The sequence below is a fragment of the Drosophila subpulchrella genome, chromosome 2R (genome assembly GCF_014743375.2).
Source record: "Drosophila subpulchrella strain 33 F10 #4 breed RU33 chromosome 2R, RU_Dsub_v1.1 Primary Assembly, whole genome shotgun sequence".
Taxonomy (NCBI): domain Eukaryota; kingdom Metazoa; phylum Arthropoda; class Insecta; order Diptera; family Drosophilidae; genus Drosophila; species Drosophila subpulchrella.
This window is the reverse complement of record NC_050611.1, coordinates 14,379,834-14,402,183: the sequence shown is the minus strand read 5'-3', so window position 1 is coordinate 14,402,183 and position 22,350 is coordinate 14,379,834. Positions and strand designations below refer to the sequence as shown.

Here is a 22,350-nt window from a genome sequence, read left to right as displayed (position 1 = left end):
CAAGTGTGGCCAACTCGAACCGGTTGCTAACGGTTTCAAATCGGTTGGGTATCGGGTAAAAAACGAAATCATAAGTCGTATGTAAATCATTTAAAGGGACAGTCTTAAATAAAGATTTAAATATATTTGCTTTGAAAAGCACCTGACAACCCCTGAGCAGACATTGTTATTTATAAATTAGCAATTTTTGGCCACCACCACCAGCTGAGAAATTGCCCATTGAGCAGCGTCTGCCTTGCTTATAAACTGTATACGTATAAATAAATTCATTAACGTTCGGCCAGCTGATCGGAGGACGCGAAGTTGGCAACTCAATCGATTCATCGGATCGCCCTGGATCAAGGTTAAGATTTTGTGATTTTTTTGCAAAATTTAAACATTTTATTTGAAACGTACATTGCTATTATAGGTGTGTAGTACTAAAATCGGTAGTTAGTAACTTTGTGGACTTAGGATCTATTACAAAAAACGGTATACGACATGGTATCTTACAATCAGACAAGTAAGTACATTTATGTTGTTGGTGCTTATAAAATAAATGCTAAAAATATCGGAAGTATATGCTGCACATAATATAGTAATACTTTTTGCAATAAATTACAGTAAAATACAATACAATACATCGATCAAAAATGGCAGAAACAATGTCATCACTTAATAGTTGGTGTTAGACTCGTATAATATATAATAGATACAGATGGGCCAGAACTGGAGTCCATCGCGAGCTCACTACAGCTAAGAGAGCTGTTAGGAAGTCTGGAATGCATTCCCATTATTCTGGACCGGCGGCAGTTGAACTACCCGTTTGGAAACTTACATCACTAAATTGGCAAACAAGCGGATATCTTACGCTCTAAAACTTAACAACGCTAGGTGGACTACGATTCGGCAGTCTCCATATGCCGGTGCACAGTCACTGGAGCCAAAATGTAGTGTGGTCGGGACTCATCCCCCTCGAGGGGCAGCGTGGTCTGCCCGTAGACACCACCCACTCCTGCTGGCGGCCCGCGACAAGGCGAGGGCGTGGCCTGCACCTGCTTGTAGCGTTCCGTCTTTGAGGTCGGCTGATTGCTCAAGTACGGATGCGTGTTGGGCTGGGTGGAGGATTGCTGGCGATTCGTTGGACTCGATATGGAGGTGGATATGGACATGGTATCCGATTTGCTGTGCCGCTTGTCGTGCAGCAGCAAAGGCTCCGCCAGCGTAAAGCACTGCTGGTCGGAGCTGTCCTCATGCGGCGTCATGGTGCTGTAGCCATGATCCGACTCCCCGTTGGGAGGCCTGCGGTAGCTACTGCCGCTGGATACGTGGTAGGGCGAAATATCCGCCGCATGCATCAGCTGCCGTTGTGCAGATGCGTGGTCATAACCGCCACCAATAGGCGGTTCATCATGCGCCTTGCAATCGTCAAAGTTAAACCTGGACAGGGGAAGCCCATAATTCTCTTCCTGGACCGAGTCCACGTAGAACTGTTCCTGCGTCTGGGCATCCAGATTGTGCCTGTAGCAGTAGATGGCGAAGCCTATCACCATGACGAGTACCACCATGGCACCTCCCAGCGGCCCAAAGGCGGAGTAGGCGTGCTGCTCCCTTTGTGGATTATGTGCAGCCAGAAGTTCCAGCTCGTCCAGTTCGCCATACGGTGTCAGGGAGGCAAGCACTCCGTTGAAGCAGCTTGCTTGCGACGCACAAAAGGCGGTCGAAAAGGTGTTGCCGTCCACATCCTGCTGGCACCATTCGCAGCCCATCACTCCGAGGCATTCCCTTTGAGTGGAGTAAGTTTCGCACATGCCCGCAGATCCGGGACAACTGGGTAGAGCACTGAGAAGCTGCGTCGTCGGTGGTAGTGCAATGAAGTGCTCACTTGGGGGTGGACAGTATGGAAACTGTTGCGTGTAATTGGCAAAGTAGACAAGAGAGGATGGCGAGCTGCTGTCTCCCACCATGGGACACTCACAAGGGCACTCGCAGTCCGTTTGATCCATCCGCTTGCAGTTCAGGCATTCCCGATCAATGGTGCTGCATGGACAAAAGGCTCCGCCATCGCAACTGGAGTTTAGTACAGCGGCGAAGAGATTGCTTCCGCGGATCAGGGCAATTGCGTACTTCGTTCGCTCGCCGTGCACTACGTTGGTTAAGATTGTTGCCAGAGATGTGTTGAAGGCGTAATAACGCTGCAAGGTGCGGTTCTGATAACTGGCACAGCCCAGTTTTCTTACCAACTGACCGTGGTTAAGCACGTCATTGGCCAAGTACGATTCCTTGTGCGTGAGGTGCTCGTGTGGCCGTCGCTGGTTTCTCGAGAGTGTGGCGGGTTGCAGCATGCTGGGATGGGCCAGCAGATATCCTTCATGCTCGAACAGCAGGCACTTCATGTGCGGCAGCTGACAGATCGGAGTGCCCTCCAGGATGAGGCGATAGTAAAAGGCATATGGTACGTCCAGGGCCACCACTGCCACCGGTCTGTCCTGCTGGACAGAGTGCAGCGCATGAGCCTTGCCCTCGAAGATGGTGTGCGCAATGGTGATGATGTATCCCGCTCCTCCCGCATCCAAATACGGAGCTGTGCTTACAATCTTGCCCGGCTGTGCCATTGCCTGACGGAACCAAGGCCTCCTTGTTGGATCGTAGCTGCTGCCAAGCAAGCAACCTGGGTACAGTTGCAGCACTCCACTCACACTGGCCATGTATCGTCGAATGATGTGACTTCGCAGTGATCCTCTGGCATCCTGGTGGCGACGTCGCAACTGCTGCATTGCCTGGTACAGTACACTCACCTCATGACGAATGCTCGGTCGCAATCCCATATTGGCCAACAGGCCACTGGAGTCGCGAAGATAGGCCATTATGGATTCCACGTGCCGCAGCTGGGTTCGAGGCCTATTGTTGTGAAGGAAGCCGAACGGAGACTCAAATGCAGCAGCGCTTAGGAACAATGTGGGAGCATCTGTAAGAAATAAAGAATTAGTAGAATGTTGAAGTAGGCAAATCCTCACAACATACCCATTGTGGCCATTTGCCTGAAGTAGCGACAGGTTTTGGGCGGGGCACTGCCGCCCTGATTGAGGTCCAAGCGATGGTAAAGCAGGTCCATGCTCTCGCCATAGTAGCCTGGTTCGTAGTTGGACACGGTGTCCTTAAGGTTATATCGCTGCGGGGAGGAAACATTGCGCAGGGTATCGCCTCCACTGCTGACCAGACAGAGAACATAAAATCCCAGTACAGATTGCCAGTGGTAGGTGCGCTGGAGCCGCTGTTTGCCTATAAAGACATCCGTGGTGGCATTGCCGCTCTCCTCATGCAAAAGGCGCTTCCTGATGAGGCTGGAAAAGTCCGTAGCGTTTTCTAGGTAAGCGATGTTTACGGGATAGGAGGTTTCTCGCTGAATGAGCGGCCTTGGGAAGGCCGGATGAGCCAGAGTGTTCCCTGTTGACCGATCGAGCAGAAAGGCATACCCACTGCCCTGCTTGGCACTGGATGGAGCACTGGGATAGTTGAGCAGATCCTCGAGCAGATCCGACAGGTACAAGTTAACGCCCACAACGCCATAGGGAGGAACGGCATGGGTGATGGAGACAAGAACATCTGCAAAATGGCAAACATTAGTTATACAAACTAGTTACGTCTTTCGAGACTCACCTCCGCTGTCTGCGTCCACAACTGGCGGATGCACTTCCAGTGTATCGCTCAAATATTTCTCTTGAAAGAGCTGTCCAAAAATCCTAGAGCTCGTCTGAGGTAGGGAAGTGTCCGCATGCATTTTGCTGAGCACAAAGAATCGTCCAGCCAACTGAGACGCCTGCTGCCCACTGGGCCACCAATTCGCCACATCAATCTCGTACTTGGTGTAGTTCTGGGTGGCTACATCGTTTAGGAATTGCTTTTCGTACATAATCCGCTTCTCGTCGAGCACCACTGCGCATGTATTGATGATAACTGGAGCTTTAAGACGTCGTTGACCATCAGCTACCACTCGCAAAACTGCCATCGCATCAGATAAGTTTGTGAGAAGACCACGCGTAACGTAGACGAATTCCACTGGTTGCTCCGCCGGGTTAATCATTCCCGACTGCTGCAGTCGATGGATTAACTCGAAGGAGTACTCAAACCCCAACGAGTGATTCGTAAGAGCAGGTGCCCGGCTTAAGCTATTAATGTAGCTGTATATCTCCTCCTTGTGGCCACGAGTAGCGCTGTAAATTCCGTGACCAGCCTCTGCGGGAAACGTTTCCAGGTACATGAAGTTCGCATCACTCGAAACGGTCACCAGTGACACTTTATCTGTGTCCTCCAGCAGCTGGAGCATTTCATGTACTGAAAGTAAATAAAATGTATTTCTGGCACTCAATATTAATTTAAATATTTACCAAAGCTTTTTGTTAGGGCGAGCAACTCTGGGTTTAGAGCGGATCCCACATCAATGAGAAAGAGCACAAATTTCTGCTTAATGGCCGACACGTACAGCTGACGAAAGTGCAGGCTAGCAGAGGCTCCATCCGAATTGGACAGGAAATAGATATGCTTGAAGTGGTTGCCGCTGCTGGGCTTGCTACTCGAGTTTTCCGCATCGCTTCGACTAAGCCTGCGTTTGAGTAGAACCAGTTGATCCGATATGTACCCATTGACAGCCAAGGAGCGGGCATTGTTCTCATTTAAGAAGGTGGCCCGAGCATCATCTGACTTCAGGTAGTTGAGGATTTGGATCTGCTGCCTGTTGTAGTGAATGGATTGAGTCGACGAGGAGCCGTACTCCACGTCCGTTTCATAGTCAGGCTGACAGTTCTCGATTTGGCTGTTTAAGTAGAGTGGCATATGCTCGGTGGATGGTGAGGCCGTGTTCCTGGCATGCAGATCTTCCAACTCCATCTCCAGGTCCAGCTCGCTCTCCGATTCCTCATCCTCGTCATCATAGCTGTATTGCCAGACCTTGGTGAGGTTGTAACGAAAGAGTTCACGTAGTTCCAGCACCACGTGGGTGGCCTTTTGCAGTTTCTTGCTCAGACGGCTGCTGAACAATTGCAAATCCCGCTGCACTTGAGGATTGCTGGGTCTGCTCTCGTTGCTCGCGGCTTGGCGAGTGGGCGGGGCCAAATTTGAGCTGCTCAAGTGCATGGAGTCGAAGATTTCCTGCAAGGATGAATGGCATAATAAGTTGAGTTTACTAAAGCTTAAGGTATGGACAACCCACCTGGATCTTGGCCACCCTCATCTCCATGTTGCGAATGTTGCGCAGCTTGCCCTCCATGCTGTGCCGCAGCTGCATGGCATTCTGCTGGTTGTGGTTGACGAAGAAGACGCTCGCTGGCGACTGCTGCAGGGGCATGTAGCCGGGATCCGTAGGCACTTGGTTGCTAGTTGAGTTGGCTATGGCCAGAGGAACTTGTTGACTGCTAGTTGGGCACGCCAGCACTGCCAGGATGAGCAGCGCGGCATGGAGGCGGCAGCTGGGCCACATGGTTTTGGGGTTTCCGGCGGGCTCTGTGGCCACTGGCGCATAATAGTTAGTTCACCACATGTCTGAAAGGCAACAAAGAGATGTAGAACGGTGGCCTCCTCCTCCGGAGTTCTGTATTACCAGGTTCTCTTCGAGCTGCACGCTGATTTGTTTATGGAATTTCGTCACATATATCTCGCTGATTTCTTCTCGTTGAGCATGGCAACATAGCGCACATTGCCTACTGGTACTAGGACAATACAGAATTAACAAAGAAATACACTCATTGTACCGTAAAAGCTATATTATTATATTATTTCTCTAAAGTTGTGTAGTTTTTTTTCAACATTCCATTCGCGAAGTGTGGCCGTGTCTTGTAAATTGTAAGACCGTAGGCGTGAGTAGTCAAAATACCGCACATATTAGTAAGGCTGTATATTACAGAGATTTGAAAGTTTAAGTGCGGTTACCCTAAAAATAACGTATTTTCAAATATTAGAATATATAAAAATTAAAACATTTTAGATTCCAAAATGTTAAGTTGCTTAAATACCGAATTTGTGTGCATTTATTTTACTATTAAATTTAAAAATATAAATAAATATATAAATTTACCATTACAATTAAAATGACCGTTTTATATTGCAGGCATTTTTTTGTTTTCGTTTAAATGAAATAAATGTTGATCTTTCTTAAGACTCAATTATTTTACATTAAAAATAATTCATTACAAACTTCAATTAGTTTACTAAAATAACGAACAACTTTTAACTTTCCCTTTCACTTTTCACAAGCATTTAAAAGTTGACAACCATTAACTAACTTCTGTCATCCAAACCAAATTTGAGCCTTTGCCAATTATTCGCTCATCCGTTGTCAAGGTTGTGTGCATTCGATTCTTCTTTTGTCGATTGGATACGTGACTATGTAGTCTGAAGATGGAACAGATGCAGTCCGATTGGTGTCAGCCGAACAAGGTGCGTGTCCGGCATGATAAATAATGCAATGATTCCAATTGTCCAATATAAAAATGAACGAGTCCCAAACATTGCACCGCAGTTTCATACGCACCGTTCGTCAAAATGGTGACCAAGGTATGATGTAGTGTTCAATTACCAGAATATTTCAGTATTTTAAAATATCTTTCTTGAAGTTTCTTCTATTAATTGCATTTCTGGCTATTGTCCGAGGAGAAGTAGGTCCAGCTTCTGGACGTAGAGCTCCTTATGCCCCAGCTGGTTGGCATCCGCGGGTTCCATTTAACCTACCCAATGAGTATGTACCTCCTGTTCGTCAAACAGTGGAAATCACCAAGGCACGTGTTGATCAGATCGAACCAGTGAATACACCTCAATCGAACTATCTGCCCCCGCAACAACTGGATATTCCCGATGGAGAGATTCTGCCCAGCTCCCGACCGGCAAAGCAGTACGGTCCTCCCGATCCTAAATTTAAAATCATCTATCCCGATGAGGAAGAGCCAACTACTCTTAGGATTTCCGTAGACAATCAGCAACCGAAAATCAGAGAAGGCCGTTACTTCGTCATATCGCAGGATAACAAACTGCAGAAAGTTACTTTCAGTTCTCAGCAAAACGGCGAAGATGAGGACTTTACGGCTCAGTTGAGTTATTCAACTGTGGGACAGCTCAAGGATCCAGTCTATCGGTACAACAACCAAGGACAATTGGAGAGGGTCTTGAAGTAGATATTTTGGAAATCACTTTTTGAAATGTATAAAATAATTATAAAAACCAATCGAATTATTTGCCAACTCTGAGGTTTTCATTCTGTGCTTATTATAAAAATAAATAATTCGATTACACTAACCTGTTTAAAATAAAAACACATCTTGGGCCTTCTTTTTTGACTTTGTTTTATACAAAAATGCTTCTTTATTCATTTAATAATTATTAAATATACACAAAAATCTCATAAGTTCGTTTCACTTTCGAATTTCCATTTTCGTTTAAAAACTAAATACAATCCTTATGCATGTATGTATGAATGCGTAATGGTCATGGTGTGAGTGAGTGGTGTGTGTGTGTGCGTAGACTAACACAAAATGAAGGCGCTTAAACAAAACAAAACGGCAAGGAGTTCCAGGCGTAGAGACAGGAAACGGGGGGGAGGGGAACGAGCGGTAGTGAAACGGAAACGGAAAGGAACGCGCCTGTCTATGGCAAAATGGCGGCCGTTCCACTAAAGGTATGCATAGAGATAGGGATAGACTGACTGCGATCGCTGGCTCTCTGGCTGGATGGGCGTTTAATACTCGGCCAGCGGTCCCATGAAGTAGACGAGTATAGTTGCGGGGTCGACCTAAATCGGGAATCCACATTCCCATCACCGCCTAATAGCCGTTGAATTTGCCCTGCTGCGCGTTGCTATCATAACCACCGCCATTGCGTCCGTTGCCGTTGCCATTTCCGTTTCCGTTGCCATTGCCAACCTGCTCGTACCGGATAGTTGGGCGGTAACCGTTCTGATCGGCCTCGTACTCAACAATCTGCTTGCGACCATCGGGCAGCAGGACGTAGTAGCGGCCCACGGCCAGATCGCCATCCCGGGACTCCATGTGTCCGAAGTCATTGCCCGACTCGTAGTCCTGCACATCGTACTTGAACTCATACTTGGCCGGTCCATACTGCTCCTCATCCCGCTGTCCGTAGCCGTTGCCGTTGCCATTGCCGCCGCCATAGCCGCCGTTGCCGTTGCCATTTCCGTTTCCGCCCTTGAAGATGGCGCCCGTCAGCGCCGGAGCACCATACTGTCCCTGAGGTGGGGCAATGGGGGCTCCGTAGCTGTTGCTGGGCGCTCCACCGCCGCCGCCGGTGCGCTGGGGAGGCAGATAGTTGTTCGACGGCGACTGGAAGCCCTGCGTGGGCGGCAGATAGTTGTTGGAGGGCGCCTGGGGCGACTGGTTGGGGGGCAGGTACTGGTTCTGGGGCACTGGCGGTTCCGCATGGGTCCAGGCAGCCAGGCACACGAGCAGCGCAATCGACGTAAAGGCCTATGGATAGAAGATTAATGGTTTGTTATTAGCATAATCCCAAGTAAACCTAAAGATCTCCTTGCATTTTATTCCAAACTAGCAAGCCACGGCCTAAAACTCTAAGCCCCAGTCCAGTCATTCGAAATTTGAAACGTTTTATCCCCCTTTTAGTGTTGTTTCCTCTATCTAGATAGCAACTTTAAGACGAACAGCCATGACCGACTCGGATGAGACAGCCTGGATCCATTGGTTTTGCAAGCAGCGCGGCAATGAGTTCTTCTGCGAGGTGGACGAGGACTACATTCATGACAAGTTCAACCTCAACTTTCTCGATTCGAATGTGACGAACTACCGCTGTGCCCTGGAGGTGATCCTGGATCTGAACTCAGGCTCAGCCTCGGATGCGCCCGCCGAGCCGGAACTGGAGGCCAGTGCCGAGAAGCTGTATGGACTGATCCATGCTCGCTTCATCCTCACCAATCGCGGCATCGAGCTGATGCTGGAGAAGTACCACAAGGGAGCCTTTGGCACTTGTCCGCGCGCCTTCTGCCAACGCCAGTCGGTCCTGCCTATTGGATTGAGCGACAATCCCGGCGAGGAGATGGTCCGCATCTACTGCCCCAAGTGCAACGACGTGTACTTTCCCAAGGCGGCAAGGCACTCCAATCTGGATGGGGCCTTCTTTGGCACCGGTTTCCCTCACATGCTTTTTATGGTTAATCCCGATGCGCGGCCCAAGCGGACGAAGCAAAAGTTTGTGCCCAGGTGAGCTTGATCAGTAGTTTCCAATTATCATTCCTTATAAGCCCTACCAACTTGGTTGCTTTAAAGTTTACAAGATAAGTCTATTCAAAACTCTATTTTTTAAAGATTACACTACTATCTATCACATTTGATTTAACTTTATTTGACATCATCTCATTAATTTTTTCGAAATTATTCAAATTTATACGATGTTATTTTCGAAATTATAAGGGGGCCTTTTTGAAATTGATCTAATACTAATAATATATTTTCAAAATACTAATATAGCTGTGTTTCCCCAGGCTTTACGGCTTCAAGATCCACCAGATGGCCTACCGATCGCCGGCTGACATCCTGAAAGACATGACACCCGAACTCGAAACCCCGGCCCATGTCTGATCACGAAAGCGAAATTTCTCATGTGAATCATCTGTCCCAAGCCCCCTGTGGTGTACTACTGTTCGGCTAGTTGGCTACCAGCTCATTAAACTCCCATAACGAAACCATAACTGCTTAGGCTGTGACCCGCTTGACAATCTTTTGTTCGGATTTGATGGCTTGCGAGCAGGCCCAGAATCGTCTTTGTCTTTCCCATCTTTACAGCATTTAGCCGGGGCATATGCAAATCTGCGGTAATTGGGTCCCAGGTGAGGCTCCCATCGGATCGGATTGGATTTGGCTGGGCTGCAAGTGAAGGGCTGATCTCTGGCTTGCGCAATGCGTCTGAATGTTAAGTATACGCCGTGTGGCGCGGACAGCCTGTGGGAGAACCTCTTCGGCTCTGGGGCTTACACAACTTATTTCCGAATCTTGTGCAAAAGATCTTCAGGGCCGTCAATGACTTTCATGCTTCATTGGCGTTAAAATGCAATGCTTTTTGGCTACGCTTTTGTGTGCCTTTTTTATCGCCGCCTGGTCATCTCCAGACTACCCTACTTGGGCATGTCCAGTAGTTCTTCTTCCGCCACTTAAAGTTTCTCTAATTTATTCATTGCAAAATGACCCCAGGCTTAGTTTGTTTGTTACCCACACCCTAGAAAAGTACTGGGATCGCTGGCTGCAGTTGTTTCCCAGGCAGATGAGATCGGTGTCGTGTTCTAATTCCGAAAAAAAGCGTTAAACAGTAGCCATCCCCAACAAATTGATGGCTATCTTAGCCATGATGATGGCAGCTTATGAAATTTATAATGCGGATCTCGCTTGATTAATCGCCCTACTGAACTTGACTTTAAATTTGGTTTAAATATTAATATTTCATGTCTTCTCCTTCCGAATAGCTGTCCAAGTGTTATGTGAGACAATCAAAGCTTCATTAGCTTGATGAGTTGTTTAATTGATTGATCGATCTATTGCCAAAATCCATTTTGAATGAGAGCTATCGATTGGCTTACATGTTTTTTGCACCTTTTGATCAATATTAAAGTATAAGGAAATAGCTGGGTTTTAAATTCATTTTTCATCAAAATTCAATACCAATTTTGGTACTAAAGAATTAAATAAATTTTTATGTTATTAAAAAAATAGTTTTATCCATTTTTTAAATTGATTGTAAATTATCATGTTTGCTTTAAGTTGGTTAAAAATGGAAATGAATATTACTCATATTATAAACTCATAAAATGTGGGAAACTAATATTTAAAGTATTGATCTTGGATATCACTATTGGGAACTATGAAAATCCTAATGTCTTCCGAATACCGTATACAGTAATCCTCTTCTCCTGCATATATTTTCTAAATAAATCCTTCATTTTTCTGCCCATATCCTTTCGTGAGGACTCTTATTCGCACAGCACACCACTTGACACTTGACTCTACAGAGTTCCAGTTGGCTTTATAGTATATACCTTCATTTTGTGTTGTCACTTGTTTGGGATTTTGGCACACACGAAAACGGTTTTTGTTAACTTTGCTCTGTTGGCTGTGTTCTTCTTGCGAAGATGGTTGACTTGATTGTGATACTGAAACAATTTCGTAGGCCAGTATTTATATTTGAAATGAGCAGCAGCTAACGCAGCCAACGTCGACGTCGGCTTCGAAAAATTGCGCGCCAAAAAGTGTTTTTTTCATCTGTTCAGTTCAGTTCAGTTCGTTATTTCAATTTTCGGGCAGAAAAACACAAAAAAAAAAAAAAAGAGTTCCACAGCCGAACGAGCACTCGAATAGCACATTACAAAATAATGCAAAGCACACGGCAGAGGAAGAGCAGATTTGACTCTCGATGCTTGCGAGAAAAAAAGAGGGAAATCGCCCGAAGAGGTTTGTTATAGTAAACTAGTTACTTTACAAAATTAAAGCGCCAAACATTTTGACGAGCTGGCTTCGTTTTTGTATTCGGGTTTGGCAAATGAGCGAAGATGAGTGCCGCGGCGACATCGAAACATCCAAACAACCAAACAACCAAACATCCAAATAACCAAACAAATGACGTCGAGGGAGCACCGCGCTCCTGCGGCTTTAGGCCATAAACATTTGTTGCCGCTCGTGTAATGGCAGAAACACTTATTTGTAATGGAATTAGTCATGCGGCGGGCAGCGACGTCGACAGCCAGGTGAGCGGATCTGCCGCCGCTCCACGCATCTTCATCTCGGATCGCAGGCTTCAGTCTTGCGGCAGCTTCGGCGGCGGCCGCCTCGAATGGCTTGAAAACAAAAGACTCAGGCAACGAACTTGCTGCAGCAAATTGTTTCCCCCTTTAGTGCGTGGGAGTTTCTGCTGGGCTTTTTGTTTCGGTTTTGTTTTTCGGCACAACTAATGAGCTGGATTATGCCCCAGTGTTCACAGATACGGCCGTTTGGATTGGCGTTGACATGGATTCAACTCGGATAAGCTGCAATTGAGATGTGAGCACAGCGAGGGAAATAACGTTTCAAAACGATTTGCAGATACGTTATCTCGCTGGGAAAGATATGCTCTAGTGTCGACGATTTTGATTGAATTTATACTCAACATTAGAAGAGACTTAGTGTGCTATGCAAAGTAAAACAATGCCAAATTTCTTAGAAAGGCCATTTACAATTTAAACATTTTAGACAAAAACCAAGGAATTGATATATTGCTTTAGGTGGGCAATAATAAATTCAAGTTTCAAATACTTGGATGGAAATAAAACTGTGCGTTTGCATTTTTAATACAATGAACTTCAATATCGTCTAAGAAAATTAGTGCACATAAGTACTTTCAATTTCTTAACCTAATTAATATGTTTAAGTAAGTTTATTTTAATTTAATGGAGTCGATATAAATCTAAAATAAATATCCTTTAATTACGATGTTAAAAGTGAGCAAATATAGAAGAAAATCGAACTGAACATTAAAAAAAAATGTATCTTCTAAATTGGTTCTAAAAATTTTGAATTTTCTACCCTTTTTATTAAGTTTAAAGTTTGCATTGTTTTAAGATATATTTAAATTAAAGCTTACATTTCAATGATGTTTATTATTATGCCTGTATATTTAGGTTTATGTTCTTTAATATATTTTAATATCTTAAAATGTCCTTGTGCTGTGGTATTTATTAAAAATAATATTGTGCAAAAAAATAGATGAATGTGTATTTTTACTTAAACTTATTATTTAAAAATAACATTGTGCAAAAAAACAGATAAATGTATTTTTTGTACTTTAACAGCATTTGATATTTCCTGCAAGACACATTTGTGTTTGCTTAATAGTTTTGAATATTTATTTATCCCATTAAAAAGTCGATTGCATAACACAAAGAAAACTTGAACTCTTAAAAAGTACTTGAACACTATACTTGACAACGGGGAAAAGTAACTCAATAATTTTATTGCCATATTCCATGTTCAATGAAACAGTGGGCGTAGCATCCATCACGATTTGCAAATATTCCGTTGGACAATTGTCTTTGGCTCAGTGATCGAATGCGTAGCAAATTTAAATTTTGTGGCAGGCATTTTGCTCATTATGCGATTTGGCACGAGCTGACTTTCATTTTTGATAATGCCAAGTTTATGAGTTGTAAATTCAAAGGCGTCTCATTGCCCCGCCCTAAATGAGCTGAAAATAAATGAAGGCTAGAAGGGATGGGGATGAATAGCTTCCTAAATGCCAATTCCGCAAAGCGTTTTTCTGCAAGTAATACTCGACCTTGCCGCAGACCACAAAAAATAAATTAGAGAATAAACTCCAAAAGTATTGTAATTACCAAGATCATTTCAAGTTATGTTTGCAAATATGCGAATGCGAAAAATTAAAATAAACAAACAAAAACTATAACAGAGCAAGGCAGACCTCATCTCATAATGGCAAATATGAATTTTAGGTTGTAAACAAAACAATTAAATAAAACTTCATTCCTTGTCTCGGAAACGAAAAACTAAAATTCATATTCAATAGCACTTCATGAACAACTTGAAATCTGTTTTCGGGTTTCAGTTTTCAGCGTCTTCTGCCTGTTTTTTTTTCAACGTTTGTAATCATTTTTCCAGCACATTAAAAAATCATTTAATTTCCTGCATCGGCTAATTTACATTGAACGTGCCAGACAGAGAGGCCATCTAGATGGATTTGGAGTTGGAGAGGGAAGCTAATGGCACCTGGCCAGGTGATGATGCGCCAAGTCGAAGACAATGACGATCTGTAATTTCTGATGGCTGCTCTAGAGCTTCGAGAGGGGCGGACCTTGAAATACATATGTCTGTACAATTGCCCCGAAACTGAATCCGATACCGATTCCGAATCAGTTGTATCTGTATCTGCAGATCCGTATCTGTGTTTGTCTTGTAACCTAGAATGCCGACGAGTGGAGCGCCGCCAACGTGTAATTTAAATTAAACTACGATAATTTCTGATGCAATGCCCCCCAAGACGGACCATGGAAGCGCTGACAGAATCAATTAAGGCATATGCTTCGTTTGATGATGTAAATTGCGGCTCACTTTGAAAACATCGAGGCACTCTTTATGATGATATTTCGAGAGCGATTTCTGATTTCTGTGGCTCAAAGTTCTTCGCACACCGACTGCATTTTTTCCCCCAAAGCGAAGGTCGCTGCCTCTTGCCAGAATCGGAGTAAAAGTTGAAAAGATTGACTCACACACAAAAGTGCCAAACTTTGACATTTCGAATCGCTCTAAAGTGAACTGAAATGGATGTGAGTAAGCTGGGTGTGGGTGGTTTTTGGCAGGGATGGCTATAAGGAAATGCCCAGCATATGACTTCTTTTTTTAATATTTGCGATTCAAAAAAACTTTATCCATTAGGCAAAGATTACTTGATAATAAAATACTGGGCTTAGGATTAAGTTTTAAAATTAAATTTAAGGACCAAAGGTCTTATGTTTTTTATTTATACAATTTCAAATTATCTTTTTGCAATTAATTTATATTTTTAATTTAAATTTATATATGTATTATTATGAACTATTTATAAAAAAGTAAACACATAATCTAAAATATTTTCAAAGTTGAATAACTACTTTATTACAATATACTTACCAAAACCTTGTAATCTACAAACTGCTTTAAAATTTAATTATTTTCCAAATTTATTAAGACATTCAGCGACTTAAAGTTCATTTGTAATACTTGTAGTTTCTTCATAAAATCTATTTAATAACTATTTACGTTTAACGACTTCATCAAGAACATCCGAAACAGTCCCGGCAGTTATTGATAACATTCCATCGCACAACTTAAGCACGCGAAGGTCGCACCTGGGAATCTTCGGCGCTCATCCTCCATGGCTCCAATCACCTTTGGCATTTGAGCAATGGACCCGATCTCGATCGCTCTGCACTTCAATGGCTGTCATAAAAGACGCATTCACAGTGCACTCCATAAAGTAATTACACTCACACAGCCGCCTCGTGCAGTTGGCCAAATTGCCAAATTAGTTGCTGCTAGTGCTCCATTCAGTGGAGCTCACAGCTTTTGGGTCCCAGATCTCAGCACTCGTAATTAAAACGTATGCGAAGTAATTAAACTTGAAACAGAACGGCGGAGCAGAAGAAGCTGGTCTTCGAGCGGCGGCACGGGTATTCTGATGGGGCCCAATCTGGGGCAGGAGGGGAACCGTGATGATTGATGTGGGTCTCCAACACTCAGAAAAAATGTATAAACACTTCCAAAAAAATAAGGGTAATTTTGAAAATATTTCAATGTCAACAAACCCCCTTCTATATACAATATATAAACAACAATGATCAAATTACAGCAAATACGCTTTAAAATCTGAAATCGTAATCTAAAATTCGAGATAAGTTTGCCTTTTTTTTCCATACATTTACTTATTTTTTTATTACAAAGCCCACCCCATTTTACCATTTTCACGAACAAATATCAAGGGAATCTATATTTGATTCCCAACTTTAGAAATAAAAGTTTTTACAACTTGGATCTGTTTTAAGGTCTAACGTTATAATAAAAGTTGCTTTAAATCCTAGAAAATATAAGGGTCTAAGCCCTGTTTAGCTCATGAAGCATAAAACGACCCCTTAAAAAGTTAAATCTTGATTTTATTTTAGTCAGAATAGGATTTCTGATAAATCATACACTTCTAAGGAACGTTTTTCCCAGTGCATACACACACGTAACCAAAGCAAATAAAAGCTAGTGACTAAACATTGCATTTTGTGGGCGATGGGAGCAGGGGTCCTGTGATTTATCTGCGGCCCCAGTGGTCATAAAGATTGTTCCCACTGCCAGTCAAGGCAACAAATGATGGTGTTGCAGCTACCGAAAAATTTGCCTTTTGTTGTGGCGATTGTCTGCAGAGCACTTTTGTCATTGTTACACAATCCCGGATTCGGTTTGAGCCACATTAGATGGCCGAAATCAATTGAAGAACCTTCGATGAGTGCGTGCCGTGTTTGAGGTTTGCCCCACAGGTCACCGGCTGAATGGTCCATTGTCTCTGGCCCTGGAATGCCGAAGATTGCACAGAGATAATGTGCCACAGTTCGCGGCTAATCCGCTCGCCAAGTGTGGAGCCACATTTGTCCGAACGTGTGGATCAACTCGATGCCACTTGTAAGAACTTCAGCTCCGACTACATCCTCTTGCGTGGGGGTCAACCTGTTTCTGTTTTTTTTCTAGGGGGGGCACTTTTGATTGGCACTTTCTGCGGGCCTACCCACATCAGCACCTCGATGATGAGCTCGTGGATTCCAAAATTATATCAGCACACATATTAATAGACGAGCAAACATGCTTACGATTCTCGCACGTTGCCATATCGATGGGTACTTTGATCGGACTTCCGCCTTCCCAGCGAAGAAAAGGTTGGGCCATCTAAACCTAAGTCTGCTTACCTATCCATGGCACTGAACCTCGGCAACCTCATCCTTAGCTCGCAGCATTGACATTGAAACTTTGACACGCTGGATCGAGCCCGCAAGTATGATTTCGGATGTAATTCATCTGAATTGAACTTCAATTCGGAGTGCACAGTGGTTCAAAGCTATGGGGAAAGTGATATTTTTCGTAATATTTTATTTATATATTTTTTAGAAAATCAGCTAGACCAATTAGAAATAAATCAACATATTTTACCATCATCACATCGTCACAACATCTTTCAACATCATGGTAAAATAAAAGACGACTTTTAATATTGAAAACACATGGAAATTGTGATTTAAAAACCTACTTTTAGTTTAACATTCCGTCGAGAAAACGGGCTTTAATGTAGTTAACAGATTAGTATCATCCTTTATATAAATAACTATATACAGTTACCAAAGCCATAAATATAAATATAATTGTCCGTATATGATGTCCGTATAATTCTAATATGGTCAAAATGTTTATACAAACAAAATTAACTATCACTAAGTAAACAAAAAAATGATAAAAGGATAATATGGTTTGAGTAATAAATATGTTATATGATTTAAATATTTTAAGCATTGTTTACTTTACAGTTTTATCAGACTCTAAAAATGCAGTATCCATTTACTCAACAGTTCGCCCCACTGTGCCTTATAAAACAATTAAAAACCAACAGCGAAAACAAAAAAAAACAGCGCCAACTACAAGACACTGAAAACTTTAATAAAGAGCATCGAGTAAGGCAAAATGGTTATGGAATTTTACTAAGCCCCATGCAGACCGAGATGACGATGTCTGGGAGCCCAGCACCATAGGAGTTTCGAGCGCTGAGGACCGAAAAACACTTTCGATTTCAGCCAGTTTGTCAGTGCGATGCAGATGATTGTGCAAGATGATGGTTCAGTGGGTCGCTGGTCCAGGTCGGGTCAGATCCGAATAGTAGCAGCTGAGCCACCTGAGGTTGGACCGACTATTACCTGCGCAGAACACGTCTCGTTATGGGCATTACCCGTGGCTGCTGGGAAATTGTGGGAGCCTTCGTTGTGGATTATAATTCCTGTCATTTGCATTGGAACTGGAACTTCTCGCCACAGCGGAGTAATTTCGACTGGCATGTGAATGACGAGGCTGTCATTATCGCGAATGCAATTCGCCGAAAGCGGAGATCCGTCTTGCGAGTGGGGGAGTCGATCCATCATTATCACCATTATCCAAACGCTTCTCGATCGTCGATCTTCATTTGCACGTAGCAAATGTCAAGGCGCATCCTTTCTTGTTTTGCATGTCGCCTCGCAGAATGCTGTACAATCTACCCCGAACAATTAATAATAAGTTGCTGGATAATGAAAGCTTTGCCGCTCAAAAGCCGAGCGATTGCCGCCAGCCATGTAATAGGTTATATGGAGAGCGGTTCACACGGAGGTTTATTCGAAATAGATCCAAGCTTACCGAGGAGTTCAAAGTAATTTAAAATATTAGAAACAATAATCTAACAAAGACTTCAAGAATTCAAAATATTTTTAAAGCAATACTTGAAAATGTGATACCATAAAAATCAGTAAAAATGCGATATAGGTCTTGATTAGTTACTTGTTCAAAATAGATAAGAATTAAAGATGAAATTTAACTAGTTCAAAATATGTAAATATTTTTACATAACAAAGAAATAATTAGAAAATCAGTAAAAAGTAAAAGTATAGACTGATTTAGTTAGTTCAAAATGAGGATTAGGTTGAAAGTGTTCTACAAAAAAAAAGATGTATGGTATCCATATTATAGATATAATTGTGTACCATTCTAAAAATTAAATCCTATATACTATATTTAACCCTTATCAATTATTACCTTATCATAACTTAAGTTCTCGTATAAACGCCACAGTTCGCTTTGCACTTTTTTTTTTATAGAGCGAAAAGCAATTCCGAATCAATTTCGTTTCGAACTGAGCGCCTTTAGAGATCGCCCTCACCATTGAAGCAATTGTTTTGCTGAAAATTAATTGCTTGGCCTCAAAAGTCAAAAGGCATCCAACGGACTCTCTAGGCCGCGATTAGTTGTGGTCCTAATTTTCGGACTTTATTGCGTTGGCAAGTTGCGAAAAGTGGCAGCAAATCAGCGATAAGAGGCGACAACCTTGAGGGATTCAGGCTGCGATGGAAACGAGGCATTAGCAGCCAAAAGATACTAAGTATCTATAGATACAATTTACTTGAACAACCAAAATTGGTTTAACGACAAGCGATGGTCATAATTAATATTTAATGTGTACGGATTCCTTGGCATTTTCTTTCGGATGGAAAGTCGAATCGCGTACTTATCTGTGCCATTTAATCGCCATCGAATTCAATAAACTCCGACAAAATGATGCCACAGTTTGGGGCATAAATCAAACGCATTGTTGCAGCAGCAGCGGCAAATTCGCTTCCTTGAATTCGTATCTTTGTGGTTTTGAGAGTGGGTGACGAGGATGATCCTAGGACGGGATGTTTTGCAACGCATCTGCTCTGCAGCTCTACTCACGAATTTCGGAATTTATGATTTTTGTACTGATGTAATAATAATCATGCACAGCCCCAGACGACAGGTGAAAAATTGTTACAATTTGATGGCTCTGCCAGTCACAACAACGTGATGCGGCACCGCAGCAATTTGCTGCAGTTGCAAATCCCCAGATTCGCGAGTTTCGCTGGGCTTGTGGGCTGTTGTGGGTTACCATCTACATGGGTCGCTTTTTTATGGGCCTACAAATCGCTTCTTTATTGCTGAGACCGCCGCCGTTGCTGCTACATATTTGGAGTTTTAGAATGTGGGTTTGCTGAGCTAATTAGATACACATGTACTAGCTTATTATTTATGGCCGTTGGGGTGTCGTTTATTGCAAGTATTTTCGAAGGAGCTTAGTTCCAAATAGGGGCAATGCAGATTTGTTCCAACTAGTTAAAATGAAATCGCATAATGCACGTCAGAAAAAACCTATTTTTAAGAAGAACACTCATTATATATATTTTTTTTCACTTCTGCATTATATATTTTCAAATATGATTCCTATTACATCATTGCGTTTAATTAAGTTTTCACTTTTATCGATTTTATAGGGAACATATTTACTGTTCATTACTCTATTCCTTTTTTTTCTTTTCAAATATTTGGTGTGTTTTAGGTACTCTTGTAGAATATATTTATTTATATAATTTGTTTTAACATTTATTTATTTATTTTTATATTTGTTATTTAATATATATATAACGTTTCTGTTCAATAACAAGGAGTCAATTATCCTATGCCTCCTGGCTAAAAAAAATGTTTTCAGTGATGCCAATTCTGCCAAAGCCAATGCCAATGATACCAATTCTATAAAAATCTCAAAAGGGGAAATTCTGCTTCTCTCATTCTAGGCAAAATTGCAATAACCATCAGTTTAATCTATTAGATGAGTGTTAAGTGTTGATAATCATTTTAGCCCCATTATCTACATCCCTGGCTTGCACAGCAAGTTCGAGATACAAAATGTGAAGGTCAGACTGCAAAATGCTCCCCTTTTTTCAGATTTTGCCTGGCACTCGAAGAGCGCTAAGAGACATTCAATCATTCTTTCGACCTTGTCGCTTTGACGTCGACTTTGGAGTCGAAACCCTAAACTTGTTGGCTTCTGTGTGAAAATGGCAGTTAAACAAACAGCGAGCAGTGTTCGGTGTGTTGAGTCAGTCAATCAGCCAGTGAGATAGATTACCAAGAGTTCTTGGCTAAAATCGTTCTCGGCTAAATGGTCTCTGGGCCAGAAGTTAACCTCCCATTAACCGACCCAGACAAACAGAAAATGGCAAGTGTAACTCAAAGATGCCTGTTTAAAAATAATGTCTGCTGTTGTCTGGGGCGCCGCTTCTGCTCGAGTGGCATGCCACCAGAAATAATAAAAACAAAAACCCAAAAATTTCAGAGACTGACTTGAAAGCACCCATCTATCTATCTATTAAAGCTAGCGCCAATGCAATTTCGGGCTTCATCTTCGACTAGTAATCAAAAGTCGGGGACTCTCCACTTTACATTGCTGCAACACGCAAAACAAAAACACAAAAAGCAAAAAACTAGAGAAAAAATCACAAAAATGAGACGCCAAAGCAGATTAATTATGAGGCCCCGAGTCTCCGCCAGAGTTTTCTGAGTCTGAGCTGGGCCGACAGCCAGAAGGAAGCTTAGGAAGCAATCTTGGCTCAGTTTCGAGGCAGGTGAATGTGCTGAATGCCACTAGGTAGAAGGCAGCGTCTATTTTTGTTGAGTGTTTGACATATGATTTTTGCTAAATGAAAAATCTTTCGAGTCTTCGACTTGCAGTTGGCAGAATTTTCGTAATGATTTTTGGGGCTATTGCGAAAAATCTTTTATTTGGCGGTACGTCGGTTCTTTCACAACCCAGTCGACTTGGCTTAGCTCTCCATCGCCATCTCCATCTGCACTTCCATCCACATCCACATCCACATCCCCATCGAAATCGAATTCCCCACCTGCCGGAGCAGATCTTTCTGCTTGGCAATAAAAGGCTGACAAGAAATCAATGAGCATAAATAAGATTAGAGCGGAACCGACTGGCTCTTAATACTGGGCACTAAATAGCAGTTTAATTGGCACCCACGGTGGCAACAATGGCTCGGATTAGGCCCAATTGCCTGGTGCTGCGCCAGGAGTTCTCTGGCGGAGCGGGTTGGCCCACCATTGGCACATCGCATAATTGTGGGCATGATGGGGCAAAATTATGCCACCTGAACAAGAGAAACAAATTGGGAAATCGCCCAAGCATCTGCTTTCAGAAAATTTAAAAGAAGAAGCCCATTCCATAAACCTTTGTTCCAAAAATTGATTTTTTAAATTGAGAGACCTCTATTCATTATTGTGAAGAATTAAACTGAAATAAAAACATCATGGGAGCATTTACATTTTAGATTGAACTTTCGAAATGTGTGAAAATGAAGTATATTTATATGTTTGGTTTAGAAAATTCTACTTGTATAAATATATTAAATATTATAGTTTTCCATAATCGTATAGTTGTATATCTTTAAAGCTTGTAGGAAAATAAATGCTGAAATATTGTCTTCTGTTTAATAAAATCAGGTTTATATACAACAAATTGTCTTTAAAAAAAATTAACTTATTGTATAATTTACGCTTAGGAAAACTTTATGGTTCCAATGAAATACGACAGAAACTCAATTTGTTATGCAATAAATGTCCATATGATCTTAAAATCATAAATCATAAATAAAACATAAACATTCAACAAAAAATGTATATCTTATCAAACAACTTTTATTACGTAAGATATATTTGATTTTATTTCCTTTTAACTATAATAAGGGTCTTTATCGCCTTTTAAACTTTATCTTTGCACTTGTTTCAATTATCTAAATTGTATTTCGTCGCAGAAACAACAGCAAGATAACAATTAAAAAAGTGAGATCAATTAAGTGAACCTAAACTGGTGTTGCGTAAGTGGTAGCTTACTTAATTAAAGTATCCAAATAAGTTCGAACAATTGCGAATGGTGGGAGCCTCTCAAAAGGGTCTCTACTCACTTTCTAACTCGCATTTCGCTCTACATACTCGAGTACGGTTATTTTCGATGCTGCGTAATCGCGGCCCCACAACAGAAACCCAGACCCCATCCCAAAAACCAAAAAAAAAAACCAAAACCGAAACCAATCCAATTCAATTCCAATCCCAAATCCAGTCGCGTTTGTGTGTCTTCTTTGTTGTTGGCTGAAATTTCTGTGGCTTGTGGTAACACACAAGAGTTCGAGATCTGAAGTATCATAAACATTCACTTTTATCTACGAAATGCAGCGACGAATGGAGCTTCGTCACCCCATTTCCTGCTGCTACTTGA

At 42.4% G+C, this 22,350-nt stretch overlaps 4 protein-coding genes across 4 annotated transcripts; 2 read left to right on the top strand and 2 right to left on the bottom strand.

Moving 5' to 3' along the window:
• Window positions 1-59: 59 nt before the first annotated feature.
• Window positions 60-7,238, top strand: LOC119549147. Its single transcript, XM_037856926.1, has 4 exons — window positions 60-343; window positions 410-502; window positions 6,229-6,528; window positions 6,588-7,238. Exons 3-4 carry the CDS (start codon window positions 6,517-6,519, stop codon window positions 7,140-7,142), a joined length of 567 nt encoding a protein of 188 aa, XP_037712854.1. The 5' UTR covers window positions 60-343; window positions 410-502; window positions 6,229-6,516; the 3' UTR covers window positions 7,143-7,238.
• LOC119549145 (VWFA and cache domain-containing protein CG16868) lies at window positions 374-5,798 on the bottom strand. The gene is made up of 6 exons (XM_037856923.1): window positions 5,576-5,798; window positions 5,189-5,517; window positions 4,368-5,127; window positions 3,640-4,314; window positions 3,004-3,585; window positions 374-2,947 (listed from the first exon to the last, which is right to left on the bottom strand). The coding sequence occupies exons 2-6, from the start codon at window positions 5,453-5,455 to the stop codon at window positions 879-881; spliced, it is 4,353 nt and encodes a 1,450-aa protein (XP_037712851.1). The 5' UTR covers window positions 5,456-5,517; window positions 5,576-5,798; the 3' UTR covers window positions 374-878.
• Window positions 7,239-7,337: 99 nt separating the features above from the next.
• On the bottom strand, window positions 7,338-11,114 carry LOC119550190 (pro-resilin). Its single transcript, XM_037858731.1, has 2 exons — window positions 11,021-11,114; window positions 7,338-8,447 (listed from the first exon to the last, which is right to left on the bottom strand). The coding sequence occupies exons 1-2, from the start codon at window positions 11,024-11,026 to the stop codon at window positions 7,788-7,790; spliced, it is 666 nt and encodes a 221-aa protein (XP_037714659.1). The 5' UTR covers window positions 11,027-11,114; the 3' UTR covers window positions 7,338-7,787.
• Window positions 8,538-9,682, top strand: LOC119550191 (casein kinase II subunit beta'). The gene is made up of 2 exons (XM_037858732.1): window positions 8,538-9,194; window positions 9,476-9,682. The coding sequence occupies exons 1-2, from the start codon at window positions 8,644-8,646 to the stop codon at window positions 9,570-9,572; spliced, it is 648 nt and encodes a 215-aa protein (XP_037714660.1). The 5' UTR covers window positions 8,538-8,643; the 3' UTR covers window positions 9,573-9,682.
• Window positions 11,115-22,350: the final 11,236 nt, after the last annotated feature.